The sequence below is a fragment of the Salvelinus sp. IW2-2015 genome, unplaced genomic scaffold (genome assembly GCF_002910315.2).
Source record: "Salvelinus sp. IW2-2015 unplaced genomic scaffold, ASM291031v2 Un_scaffold2951, whole genome shotgun sequence".
NCBI classification, from domain to species: Eukaryota; Metazoa; Chordata; class Actinopteri; order Salmoniformes; family Salmonidae; genus Salvelinus; species Salvelinus sp. IW2-2015.
In genome coordinates, this window is record NW_019944246.1 from 27,677 (window position 1) to 39,343 (window position 11,667).

The window sequence follows — 11,667 nt, forward strand, 5'->3', positions numbered from 1 at the left end:
ACTATTTAATCTATTTTAGAATAAGGCGTAACTAACAAAATGTGGACAAAGTCAAAGGTCTGAATCACTTTACAAATGCAAGCCGTAATTACTGTACCACATGATGTTTATATACGCATGGATACTGTAACACATTAATAATCATTACCATGTTACGGTACTGTCATGACGTTTGTTTGCTGGGGGGTAGGTTTATGACCAGTCATAAATACCTCTTTCCCCCTTTGTCCTCTTCACTACCCCTGATGTGCACATTTGAAAATCCTTTGGTTAACATAGAGCATGCTGGGAACATCAGAAGGGTGGGGGGAATTAACTACACTGCTCAAAAAATAAAGGGAACACTTAAACAAAACATGTTAATCAAGTCCAATCACACTTTGGAAATCAAACTGTCCACTTAGGAAGCAACACTGATTGACAATAATTTCACATGCTGTTGTGAAAATGGAATAGACAAAGGTGGAAATTATATGGCAATTAGCAAAGACACCCCAATAAAGGAGTGGTTCTGCAGTGGTGACCACCAGACCACTTCTTCAGTTCTATGTCTTCCTGGCTGATGTTTTTGGTCACTTTTGAATGCCTGGCGGTGGCTTTCCATCACTCTATGGTAGATGAAGCGGAGTCCTACAATCCCACACAAAGTGGCTCAGGTAGTGCAGCTCATCCAGGATGGCACATCAATGCGAGCTGTGGCAAGCAATGGGGGGGGGGGTTTGCTGTGGTCTGTCAGCGTAGTGTCCAGAGCATGGAGGCACTACAACGAAGACAGGCCAGTACATCAAAAGGAGACGTGGAGGAGGCCATAGGAGGGCAACAACCCAGCAGCAGACCGCTAACCATCCGCCTTTGTGCAAGGAGGAGCACTGCAGAGCCCTGAAAAATGACCTCTTTTTTTTTCCGGCCTTGACGGCTAGCACCGAATCGGGAGTCCACAGTGAGTGTGAAGTGTGGATGTGTTGCCATTTAAATGTTTGAATATAAAATTATTCGTGGGGAACGAAGACTGACATAGAATTTATCAATGGGTTCCATGAGGAGGAGTGTGCTGTGGTTTTTTTTGACAGAGGTTTATGCACAGAGACCCCGAGCGTGCTCTCAATCTCAGGGCACGACGGTCTCGGTAAGTCGCATAGATGGAGACGATAGAGGTGTATAACACTTTTCAACCGAGTCACGTCGCCCACTCTCTTGCGCCTCTACTATATACAAGCCCCTGACGACAACTTAGAGTAACCTCCGTAATTGCCATAGTACGTGAAGGTCTAGCAGCTTTTGTTGCGCGTTAAAAGGACTAACAATGTGTCAACTGTAAGATGAATACTTACGCCCATACAGTTAAGGGCTCGACGCTTGCAGTTGCAAATGGTATGCTGTAAGTAAGTTGGTAAACATACTTCATCATCAACTACAGAATGTGAATGACACCTATTACGTAGCCGCTATGAGCTTGATTTATCGCTAGTCTCGAGACTAGGATACACCGAACTTGTAGGAGCTATTGGCAAACGGACGAGGGGACAGGAGGTATCAGGGGGGCGCCGGGTGGTGACGCACATGAAGACGAACGCATCTCTACGATCTGGAAGGGAAGGTATCCCGTTCAATCTACAGCGCAGAGCAAGCACTCTTCAAGCAAAATGAAGAGGAGCGAGGTTCTTGGCCCGATAGCGGAGCGAGCCTTTTTTTTTCCAGCCACTGACGCAGCCGACTGGGTAGAGTTGAAGTGCGGCGAGCGAAGAGTAAATGGGTAATTAGTCATTGTAAGCATTTTCTGTCACGTTTCAAAAATGACGCGGATGATGATTTTATAAGATGTGCTCATAGGAGCTACGAGTCTATCAGCTGGGGGAACGTTATATAGCATGGATTCATCACATTAAGACGTCTCCTCATCTTCCCCGTTCCTTAACACTCCAGCAAACCACACGACTCCTTTATCCATGCGCTGGTTTGGGAAAAGTCTCTGAATGTTCTTGATGTTTTGTGTAACAGCCACGTGGTCACTCAGATCGTGTTCCAGGTCACGCTTGTTCATAGGGATCTAGACAGTTTTTCCTTTATGACGTAATTTGTAATTGGAGAAGCAAAGAGAGTTAAGATTTGCAGTCTCTGTGTATATTAGCTGCTGCTGCTGCATTAGTTACGGTATTTAGTACAAATAAATACTTATAAATGAACGGAGCCCGGCAAGGAATTTAGCATGGTAGAATATTGTTTGAAGATTAACTCTCCGAGATAGGTGTGCAAGCTGAATGTAAGAGGGGAGACGCGCCCTTCGCAAGACCGAAGAAGACATCACGCAGATCTCGTAAACTACGCACCGTGATAGCGCGCGGGACGGTGGGTGCTCATCGCAATCACGATTGCTTTTGTGGGAGGTGAAACTTAGTGTTTTGCACCACTTGTACTGTGTAGATGTGAAGATTTCAGTTTAAAATGCCGGAAGTGCACATTTGCAAAAATATACTACTCTAAAACCTCAGATTGGTGCATCTTAGTTTTGAGTGGTACCTTGTGGAAGAAGAGTGATAGTTGGTAGTGTTGTATGATTTGAGATGAGCATAATCATCTCAGTAATCAGTCGATGTTTAGAGTTAAGTTGTTGTTGCAAACATGAAAGCGTTTATAGCGACAACTAAGGTCAAGCGTATCTGGTAGTGGCCATCACAAAGCCTGAAGTCAACTCAACCAGACTGATGGGGCGCACTAGTAGCTGTAAACAAGCGTGCTTGCAGGAGCTTTTTAGGTAGGCCTAACTATACTCTGAACTCTAGTTTATTACAAGCTTCTGTCAGGGTAGGAATGGGCCAAAGATTTTTCAATACTCCAATTCCTGAACATTGTGAATCCACAAGTAAAAAATAATTGTAATGTCGGAATGCTCTCCGTGGAAGGCTACCCGAAACGTTGACCTAAGTTAAACAAAAGCATGCTAACTAATACTAATTGAGTGTATGATAAACTTCTGACCCACTGGGAAATGTGAATGAAAGAAATAAACAAGCTGTAAATAAACATTCTCTTACTGTTTATTCTGAATTTCACATTCTTAAATGAAGTGGTTTTCCCTAAACTGACCTAAACAGGGAATTTTACTGGATTAAATGTTCAGGTGAATTGTGAAAAACTGAAGTTTAAATGCATTTGGCTAAGTGTGGAAACTTCAGACTTAAACTGTTATATATTCATCAATTAACATACACAATACCCCCATAATGACAAGACAAAACAGGTTTAGACATTTTTGCAAATGTATTACGCCATTTAAATGAAATCTCACATGTTACATATAGTATTCAGATTCCTTTACTCAGGTACTCTGTGAAGCACCTTTGGCAAGCGATTACAGCTCGAGTCTTCTTGGGTATGACTCTACAGTTGGCACACCTGTATTTGGCTAGTTCTCACATTCTTCTCTCAGATCCTCTCAAGCTCCGTCAGGTTAGATGGGAGCATCGTGCCCACAGCATTTTCATTTCTCTCCAGAGATGTTAGAATGCAGGTACCAAGTCTGGGCTCTGGCTGGGCCACTCAAGAAACATTCAGAGACTTGTCCCAAAGCAGCCTGCATTGTCTTGGATGTGTGTCGTAGGGTCGTGTCTGTTGGGGTGAACCGCGCCCCAGTCTGATAAGCTTGCTCAGGACTTCACTAAAGATCTCTCTCTGTACTTTACTCTGTTCATCTTTCCCTCGATCCTGACAGTCTCTCAGTCCCTGCCGCTGAAAAAACTATCCCCACAGCAATGATGGCGGCCACCTCCATCCTTCCCCGTAGGATGGTTGCCAGGTTTTCATCCAGACGTTTGACGCTTGGCTTTTCAGGCCATAGAGAGTTAAACTCTTGGTTTCATTCAAACTAGAGAATCGCTGTTTCTCATGGTCTTAGTCCTTTAAGGTGCCTTTTGACAACTCCCAAGCGGGCCTGTCATGTGCCTTTTACTAGGAAGAGACTTCCAACTGGCCACATCTACCATAAAGGCCTGAGTTGGTGGAGTTGCTGCAGAGATTGTGGTCCTTCTTGAATGTTCTCCCATCTCCACAGAGGGAACCCAGACCTCTGTCAGAGAGACCATCGGGTGTTTGGTCAACTCTCTGACAAAAGCCCTTCTCCCGATTGTTCAGTTTGGCCGGGCGGGCCAGCTCCACCAAAACTTTTCAACTTCCACTGTGTTCTTGGGGACCTTCCCCATGCTGAAAAAAAATGTACCTTCCCAGATCTGTTTCCTTCAACACATCCTGTCTCGGAGCTCTACGGACATTTCCTTTGACCTAATTTTTTGGTTAAAGTTTTAACACCTTATTTCTCCAATTTTGTGGTATCAATTCGGTAGTTCCAGTCTTGTCTCATCGCTCAATTCCCTGTACTTGGACGAGGAGAGGGCCGAAGGTCGAGAGCCGTGCGTCCTCGCGAAACCATCGCATGCTTCTTGACACAATCCCCACTTAAACCCCGAAGCCAGCCGCACACAATGTGTCGGAGGAATCACCTACACCCTGGCAAACGTGTACTGTCCGCCCGGCCCACCACAGGAGTTGTTAGTGGCGCGATGGGACAAGGACATGCCTGCCGGCCAAACCCTTCCCTAACCCCGAACGACGACAAATTTGGGCAATTGTGCGCCGCACGTGGGTCTCCCGGTTGCGGCAAGCTGCGACAGAGCCTGGACTCAACAACAGAATCGTATGCAGTGCCTTCGACCACTGTGCCACTCGGGTAGGCCTTCATGGTTGGTTTTAATCGGACATGCACTGTCAACTCTGGGACCTTATAGACAGGTGTGTGCCTTCCCCAATCATGTAACATCAATTCGAATTTACACAACAAGTGGACTCCAGACAAGTTGTGGAAACATCTCAAGGTATGACCAATGGAAAACAGGATGCACGCTGAGCATCAATTTCAAGTCTCATAGCAAAAGGGTCTGAATACTTATGTAACAAGTTAGTTTTTTATATGAATTTGCAAAAAACCTTTCCTAAAAACCTATTTTCGCTTTGTCATTACGGGGTAATTGTGTGTCAGATTGATGAGTAATTTTGTAATCAATTTTAGAATAAGGCTAACGTACAAAAATGTGGACAAAAGGGAAGGGGTCCTGAATACTTCCCGAACAGCCTGTATATTCAGCCTGTTGGAACCATTGGTATTTTATCATAGGTACACTTTCAACTGTGAGACTCATGTATAATTTTCACAAACTCTGAATTCATGATATTATTGGCTAGCTGTTTAAATGGACTTTGACCTTTAAATTGTACAACAAAAGCTTAATTTAGAAGAAAAAACATGTTTTTTATCAAGATATATATATATATATATATAATATGTATGATCGCTCAGTTTTAGGCCTATCGCCCAACCTAATTACCTTAATTGGCAAAGTGGGCAAACTTAGGCAGGAAAATGCCAACAACAAGCAGTGAGCCTTCGTACTCATCGCATTAAAAACTAATAATGAAAGAAAAGTATTGCAAGTTTGAATTTTGTAAAAGTTAGTGTGGAGATGTGTGCAAAAATGATTGTGTATTCGATCGTACAGTAATGAAAACTCCTGTCATTGACAACTTAGATGGAAAGCTACTGAGGATGGTAGCTGACTCTATAGCCACTCCTAATCTGTCTTTTGTCCTCAGGCCTGGAGGGAAAGTCAGAGTAACAATCTTTTATGTAATACATGTACACTAGCCACTTTAAACTATGCCACTTTATGTTTTACATACCCTACACGTACTCATCTCATATGTATATACCGTACTCTATACCATCTACTTGCATCTTGCCTATGCCGTTCTGTACACCTCACTCATTCATATTTCTTTATGTACATATTCTTTATCCCTTTACACTTGTGTGTTAAGGTAGTAGTTTGGAATTGTTAGGTTAGATTACTTGTTGTTATTACTGCATGTCAAAGAACTAGAAGCACAAGCATTTTCGCTACACCTGCGTCCATTAACATCTGCTAACAGATGTGTATGAGTGACTAATCAAATTTGATTTGATTTGAGTCATTCTGCTACCCAAGCGTGGGTTGACTAATGGAGACCCCAGTAAGACTAGCTGTCCCCATTGGTGTTGACTAATGGAGACCCCAGTAAGACTAGCTGTCCCCATTGGCGTTGACTAATAGGGATCCTAATAAATCACATCTGACCTTCCTGTGGACGACCCGGGAGGCAMGTTGTTTGTTGCCATGGCAGAGRTCGACATATTGCTCCTCCCCCCTGAATGACACCATGTTCTTCTCAAAGATGTAGCCTCTCTCCAGGGTGTCTCCAAAGTACTGGACGTGGTACATGATTCCAGCTGTCCGGCTGTTAATTGCTGAGGAAATAAAAGGAGCAAAACCATATCAGAACCTGGGAACAGAAYGATCAGTGTGTGTCTGAAGTACAACGCTGCATTGTGTTTGTGTAGTACCTTTGTGTTTGAGGTGTGTGTTGAGTTCTGGATCAGTGGACACCATGCAGGGCCACCAGAGATAACCTGACACCTTGGTCCACACCACATCACCCACGGAGAACCCTGCATGGACAGGGATAGACTCCTCCTCCTCCAGGCTCTCCTCCTCCAACCCCACCAGAGTACTGACCTGCTGGATCTGAGAGAAAGCACAACACGCGGTCAGAAACCAAATCAACGCGGACTATCAGGACTCTCAGGAACAAGGACTCACAAGGAGTGTAAGATGAAGTTGATCTTGATATAACAACAAGAAGACTTTCTATAATCCAAAGTGTTTGTTAAGGCAGATAAAGATACAGTTCATGTTCTCTTTTATGGTCTACTACAGAATAACATTGTATTGAACTAGAGAAGTAGAGCTCCCCCACCTGTTGTGGGGTAGCAGTGCCCTCCTCTGGCTGACTGGCAGCAGACACCTCCACAGGAACAGGGTTAGAGGTAGAGCTGTGTTTGAGTTTAATGGGTCTTCTCTTTCTCCTCCCCTCCTTGCTGGCTAGAGCCACGAGGCCCTCAGTATCCGTGGGCAGGTTGGGTCCCTCTCCACAGCACGGCTCGAAGCGCGGCGGCTTCCCCTTGGACACCATCTTGTTGATCTTCAGTTTAATCTCGGGGGAGTTGGCCTTCCTCTGGGGGCTGGGGTGGGAGGGGGGGGCCTCAGCACCCTTCAGGGTGAGGGGCTCAGGGGGGCACAACTTGGGCAGCTTGTCCTGGTCGCCGTTCAGCATGAGGGACGTCAGGTCCTTCAGCCTCTCATGACTATGACCATGGGAGGCCATGTTGTTTAGAACACTGTCCTGGAGCGTCARAGCCAGCTGAGCAGCTGCCTTGTCCATCAGCAGGGCCGGGTCCGCCCCCAGGTCCCCCCCACCCCGACCCTTCCTCCCCCCCAGGGGCTCAGACGGCTGCTTCATGCTGACTGGGTTGAGGGCCTCTGGCATCGAGGGCAGAGACCGTCCCTTACTGTCCATCCCAGACCGTCCCTTACTGTCCATCCCAGACCGTCCCTTACTGTCCATCCCAGACCGTCCCTTACTGTCCATCCATAAGAGTGTCTGCTAAATGACGTAAATGTATGCACGTCAGCTTTGACGTCTGTTTTGCACATCGGCGTTAAACTAGACATCGGGTCGATGTTGGCATTTCTAGCTAATATCGGCCGATTCCAATATGTTCAACGATAATCGTGCATCCCTAACTGTATAAATAATACAATATTAAATATTTAAGTATTTCAAATTATTCCATTCATATTCCAACACTTGTACTGCACTAGAGTAAAAATAATAATCTGTATTAAAAAGTTTAATGCCTTTTCAGGAGCGCGCTTAATAAAATGTAAATCCAATCGTGCTGCAGGAAGAAGGGTAATCTAATATCCTGTTGCAGGAAGAAGGTAATCTATATCCTGCTGCAGGAAGAAGGGTCATCTATATCCTGCTGCAGGAAGAAGGGTCATCTATATCCTGCTGCAGGAAGAAGGGTCATCTATATCCTGCTGCAGGAAGGGCACTGCGAGGAAGAAGGTCTCTATATCCTGCTGCAGGAAGAAGGGTCATCTATATCCTGCTGCAGGAAGAAGGGTCATCTATATCCTGCTGCAGGAAGAAGGGTCATCTATATCCTGCTGCAGGAAGTAAGCGGTCATCTATATCCTGCGCAGGAAGAAGAAGGTCATCTATATTCCTGCTGCAGGGAAGAAGGGTCATCTATATTCCTGCTGCAGGAAGAAGGTCATGTGCGAAGAAGGGTCATCTATCCTGCTGCAGGAAGAAGGGTCATCTATATCCTGCTTGCAGGAAGAAGGTCATCTATATCCTGTTGCAGGAAGAAGGGTCATCTATATCCTGCTGCAGGAAGAAGGGTCATCTATATCCTGCTGCAGGAAGAAGGGTCATCTATATCCTGCTGCAGGAAGAAGGGTCATCTATATCCTGCTGCAGAAGGAAGGGTCATCTATATCTGCTGCAGGAAAAGGGTCATCTATATCCTGCTGCAGGAAGAAGGGTCATCTATATCCTGCTGCAGGAAGAAGGGTCATCTATATCCATGCTGCAGGAAGAAGGGTCATCTATTCCTGCTGCAGGAAGAAGGGTCATCTATATCTGCTGCAGAAGAAGGTCATCTAGAACAGGTGTAGTTGTGAATGTTTTCACCTGTTGATCAAGCTTGTTGCTAATTGTTGACATGCTGCGGTATGTCATTCTGGAGTCTTTGTTTGAAAATTCCTATTTTGTTGTCGATTAACAATGTCCCCTGGCTTTTCAAAGATTGTGCTACTACACAGTGTACAAACCAAATAAATAGGTTTATCAACATTTTAATGTCGACAATGTGAAATCTTCTAGACCAGTGTTTCCCAACTTTTTGTGAACCGTGGCACACCTGATGTGATATACAATTCTGCGGCACACCTACAATTTCTCCATGTATTTATTGATAATCATCTATTTTCTGTAACATATGTTTTATTGCTAAACTAGGGCTCCAAGGCGCAGTGCCTTGGACCGCTTCATCTCAGTGCAAGAGGCGTCACTATAGTACCGGGTTCGAATCCAGGCATCACTATAGTACCGGGTTCGAATCCAGGCGTCACTATAGTACCGGGTTAGAATCCAGCGCTCACTATAGTACCTGGTTCGAATCCAGGCGTCACTATAGTAACCTGGTTCGAATCCAGGCGTCACTATAGTACCTGGTTCGAATCCAGGCGTCACTATAGTACCTGGTTCGAATCCAGGCGTCACTATAAGTACCGGGTTCGAATCCAGGCGTCACTATAGTACCTGGTTCGAATCCAGGCGTCACTATAGTACCCTGGTTCGAATCCAGGCGTCCACTATAGTACCTGGTTCGAATCCAGGCGTCACTATAGTACCGGGTTCGAATCCAGGCGTCACTATAGTACCTGGTTCGAATCCAGCGTCACTATAGTACCTGGTTTCGAATCCAGGCGTCACTATAGTACCTGGTTCGAAATCCAGGCGTCACTTATAGTACCTGGTTCGAATCCAGGCTCACTAAGTACCTGGTTCGAATCCAGGCGTCACTATAGTACCTGTTCGAATCCAGGCGTCACTATAGTACCTGGTTCGAATCCAGGCGTCGCTATATACCTGGGTTCGAATCCAGGCGTCGCTATAGTACCGGGTTCGAATCCAGGCGTCCTATAGTACGGGTTCGAATCCAGGCTCACTATAGTACCTGGTTCGAATCCAGGCGTCACTATAGTACCTGGTTCGAATCAGGCGTCACTATAGTACTGTTCGAATCCAGGCGTCACTATAGTACCGGGTTCGAATCCAGGCGGCCACAATTGGCCCAGAGTCGTCTGGATTTTCGCCAGAGTAGGCAGTCATTGTAAATAAGAATTTGTTCGTAACTGTCCTTGTCTAATTAAAAAGGATTTATTTGAAATATTTTCTTAGTTCCTTACCCATGATGGTTAATTTGTGTTGTACACCTTTTAAGAGCGTCACGCGAATCTAAACCAGAAAAAACTTCTTATGGCTGCAATCCCGTTAACGGGATCGACTATGACAACAGCCAGTGGAAAGTGCAGGGCGCCAAATTCAAAACAAAAATCTCATAATTAAAATCCTAGACATTCATGTATCTTATACCATTTTAAAGGTAAATCTGTTGTTAATCCACAAAAGTGTCCGATTTCAAATAGGCTTTTCAGCGAAAGCACCACAAACGATTATGTTAGGTCACCACCAACCAAAGAAAAATTCTGCCATTTTCCAGCCAAAGACAGGAGTCACAAAAAGCACAAATAGAGATAAATTAATCACTAACCTTTGATGATCTTCATCAGATGACACTCATAGGACTTCATATTACACAATACATATATGTCGTGTTCGATTTAAGTTCATATTTATATCCAAAAACCTCCGTTTACATTGGCGCCATGTTCAGAAATGCCTCCAAAATAATCCAGAGAAATTGCAGAGAGACACGTCAAATAACAGAAATACTCATCATAAACTTTGATGAAAGATACATGTTTTACATAGAATTAAAGATACACTTACACTTACTCTTAATGCAAAAAAAAAAAAAAAAAAAAAAAAAAAAAAAAAAAAAGCTTTACAGCAAAACACAATATTCAATCATCTGAAATCAGCGTTCAGCCCACAAAAGGAAGCCATACAGTTACCCGCCCAAATTGTGCAGTCAACAAAACTCATAAAAAGCATTATAAATCTTCACTTACCTTTGCTGATCTTCGTCGGAATGCACTACCTGGACTCCCACTTCCACAAGAAATGTTCGTTTTGTTCGGTAAGTCCATCATTTATGTCCAAATAGCTATTTTTGTCGCATGTGGTATACAAATCCAACGTCAGGAAGCGAGTTCACTAAAACCTGATGAAATGTCCAAAAGTTCCGTAACAGTCAGTAGAAACATGTTCAAACGATGTATTGAACAATCTTTAGAATGTTGTTAACATAAATCTTGAATAACGTTCCAACCAGAGAATTACATTGACTTTAGATGAGCGATGGAACGGAGCTCCCTCTCATGTGAACGCACATGGTCACCTCAGGGCAGACCTGACTAATTCTCCTCTCATCCGGCCCCCCTTCACAGTAGAGGCATCAGACAAAGTTCTACAGGCTGTTGACATCTAGTGGAATCCGTAGGAAGTGAAAACTCATCCATATCCGCTGTGATTTCAATGGGAGGCTTGGTTGAAAATCTACCAGCCTCAGAATTCCATTTCCTGTTTGGATTTTTCTCAGGTTTTGCCTGCAATATGAGTTCTGTTATACTCACAGACATAATTCAAACAGTTAAACTTCAGAGTGTTTTCTATCCAATTACTAATAATACTATGCATATGCAACTATGACTGAGAGAGCAGGCTGTTTACTCTGGGCACCTTCTGTGCACCTTCATCCAAGCTACTCAATACTGCCCCTGCAGCCATAATAAGTTTAAAATATGTTTTAGTTTTAAACAGTTTGGGCTACAGAGGAGTGGTTTTCTGTATTGTAAAGGTGCAACCATGGACACGAAGCCACTCTGTTTGTTCTAGAGCAGAGGCTGTGGTATAGCTAAGCCCAGAGCCATATATTAAGAAATAAATGACACAACCCTATCAGACTTAGTTGTGCTAACTGTTTTTATAGACAAAAGTAAAATGATACAAATGACTTTGCTGGTGATGCCCTCAGTGATACAAATG

At 44.2% G+C, this 11,667-nt stretch overlaps 1 protein-coding gene across 1 annotated transcript in view; it reads right to left on the minus strand.

Moving 5' to 3' along the window:
* The window catches only part of LOC112075041 (histone-lysine N-methyltransferase NSD2), a 33,209-nt gene extending 25,701 nt beyond the window's left edge, over positions 1-7,508 (minus strand). The window contains exons 1-3 of the mRNA XM_070440746.1: positions 6,841-7,508; positions 6,428-6,608; positions 6,162-6,331 (exon numbers count right to left, since the gene is read on the minus strand). Of these exons, the coding sequence (XP_070296847.1) occupies positions 6,162-6,331; positions 6,428-6,608; positions 6,841-7,488 (999 nt within the window). The 5' untranslated portion in view covers positions 7,489-7,508. The remainder of the gene's footprint in view (positions 1-6,161; positions 6,332-6,427; positions 6,609-6,840) is intronic.
* Positions 7,509-11,667: the final 4,159 nt, after the last annotated feature.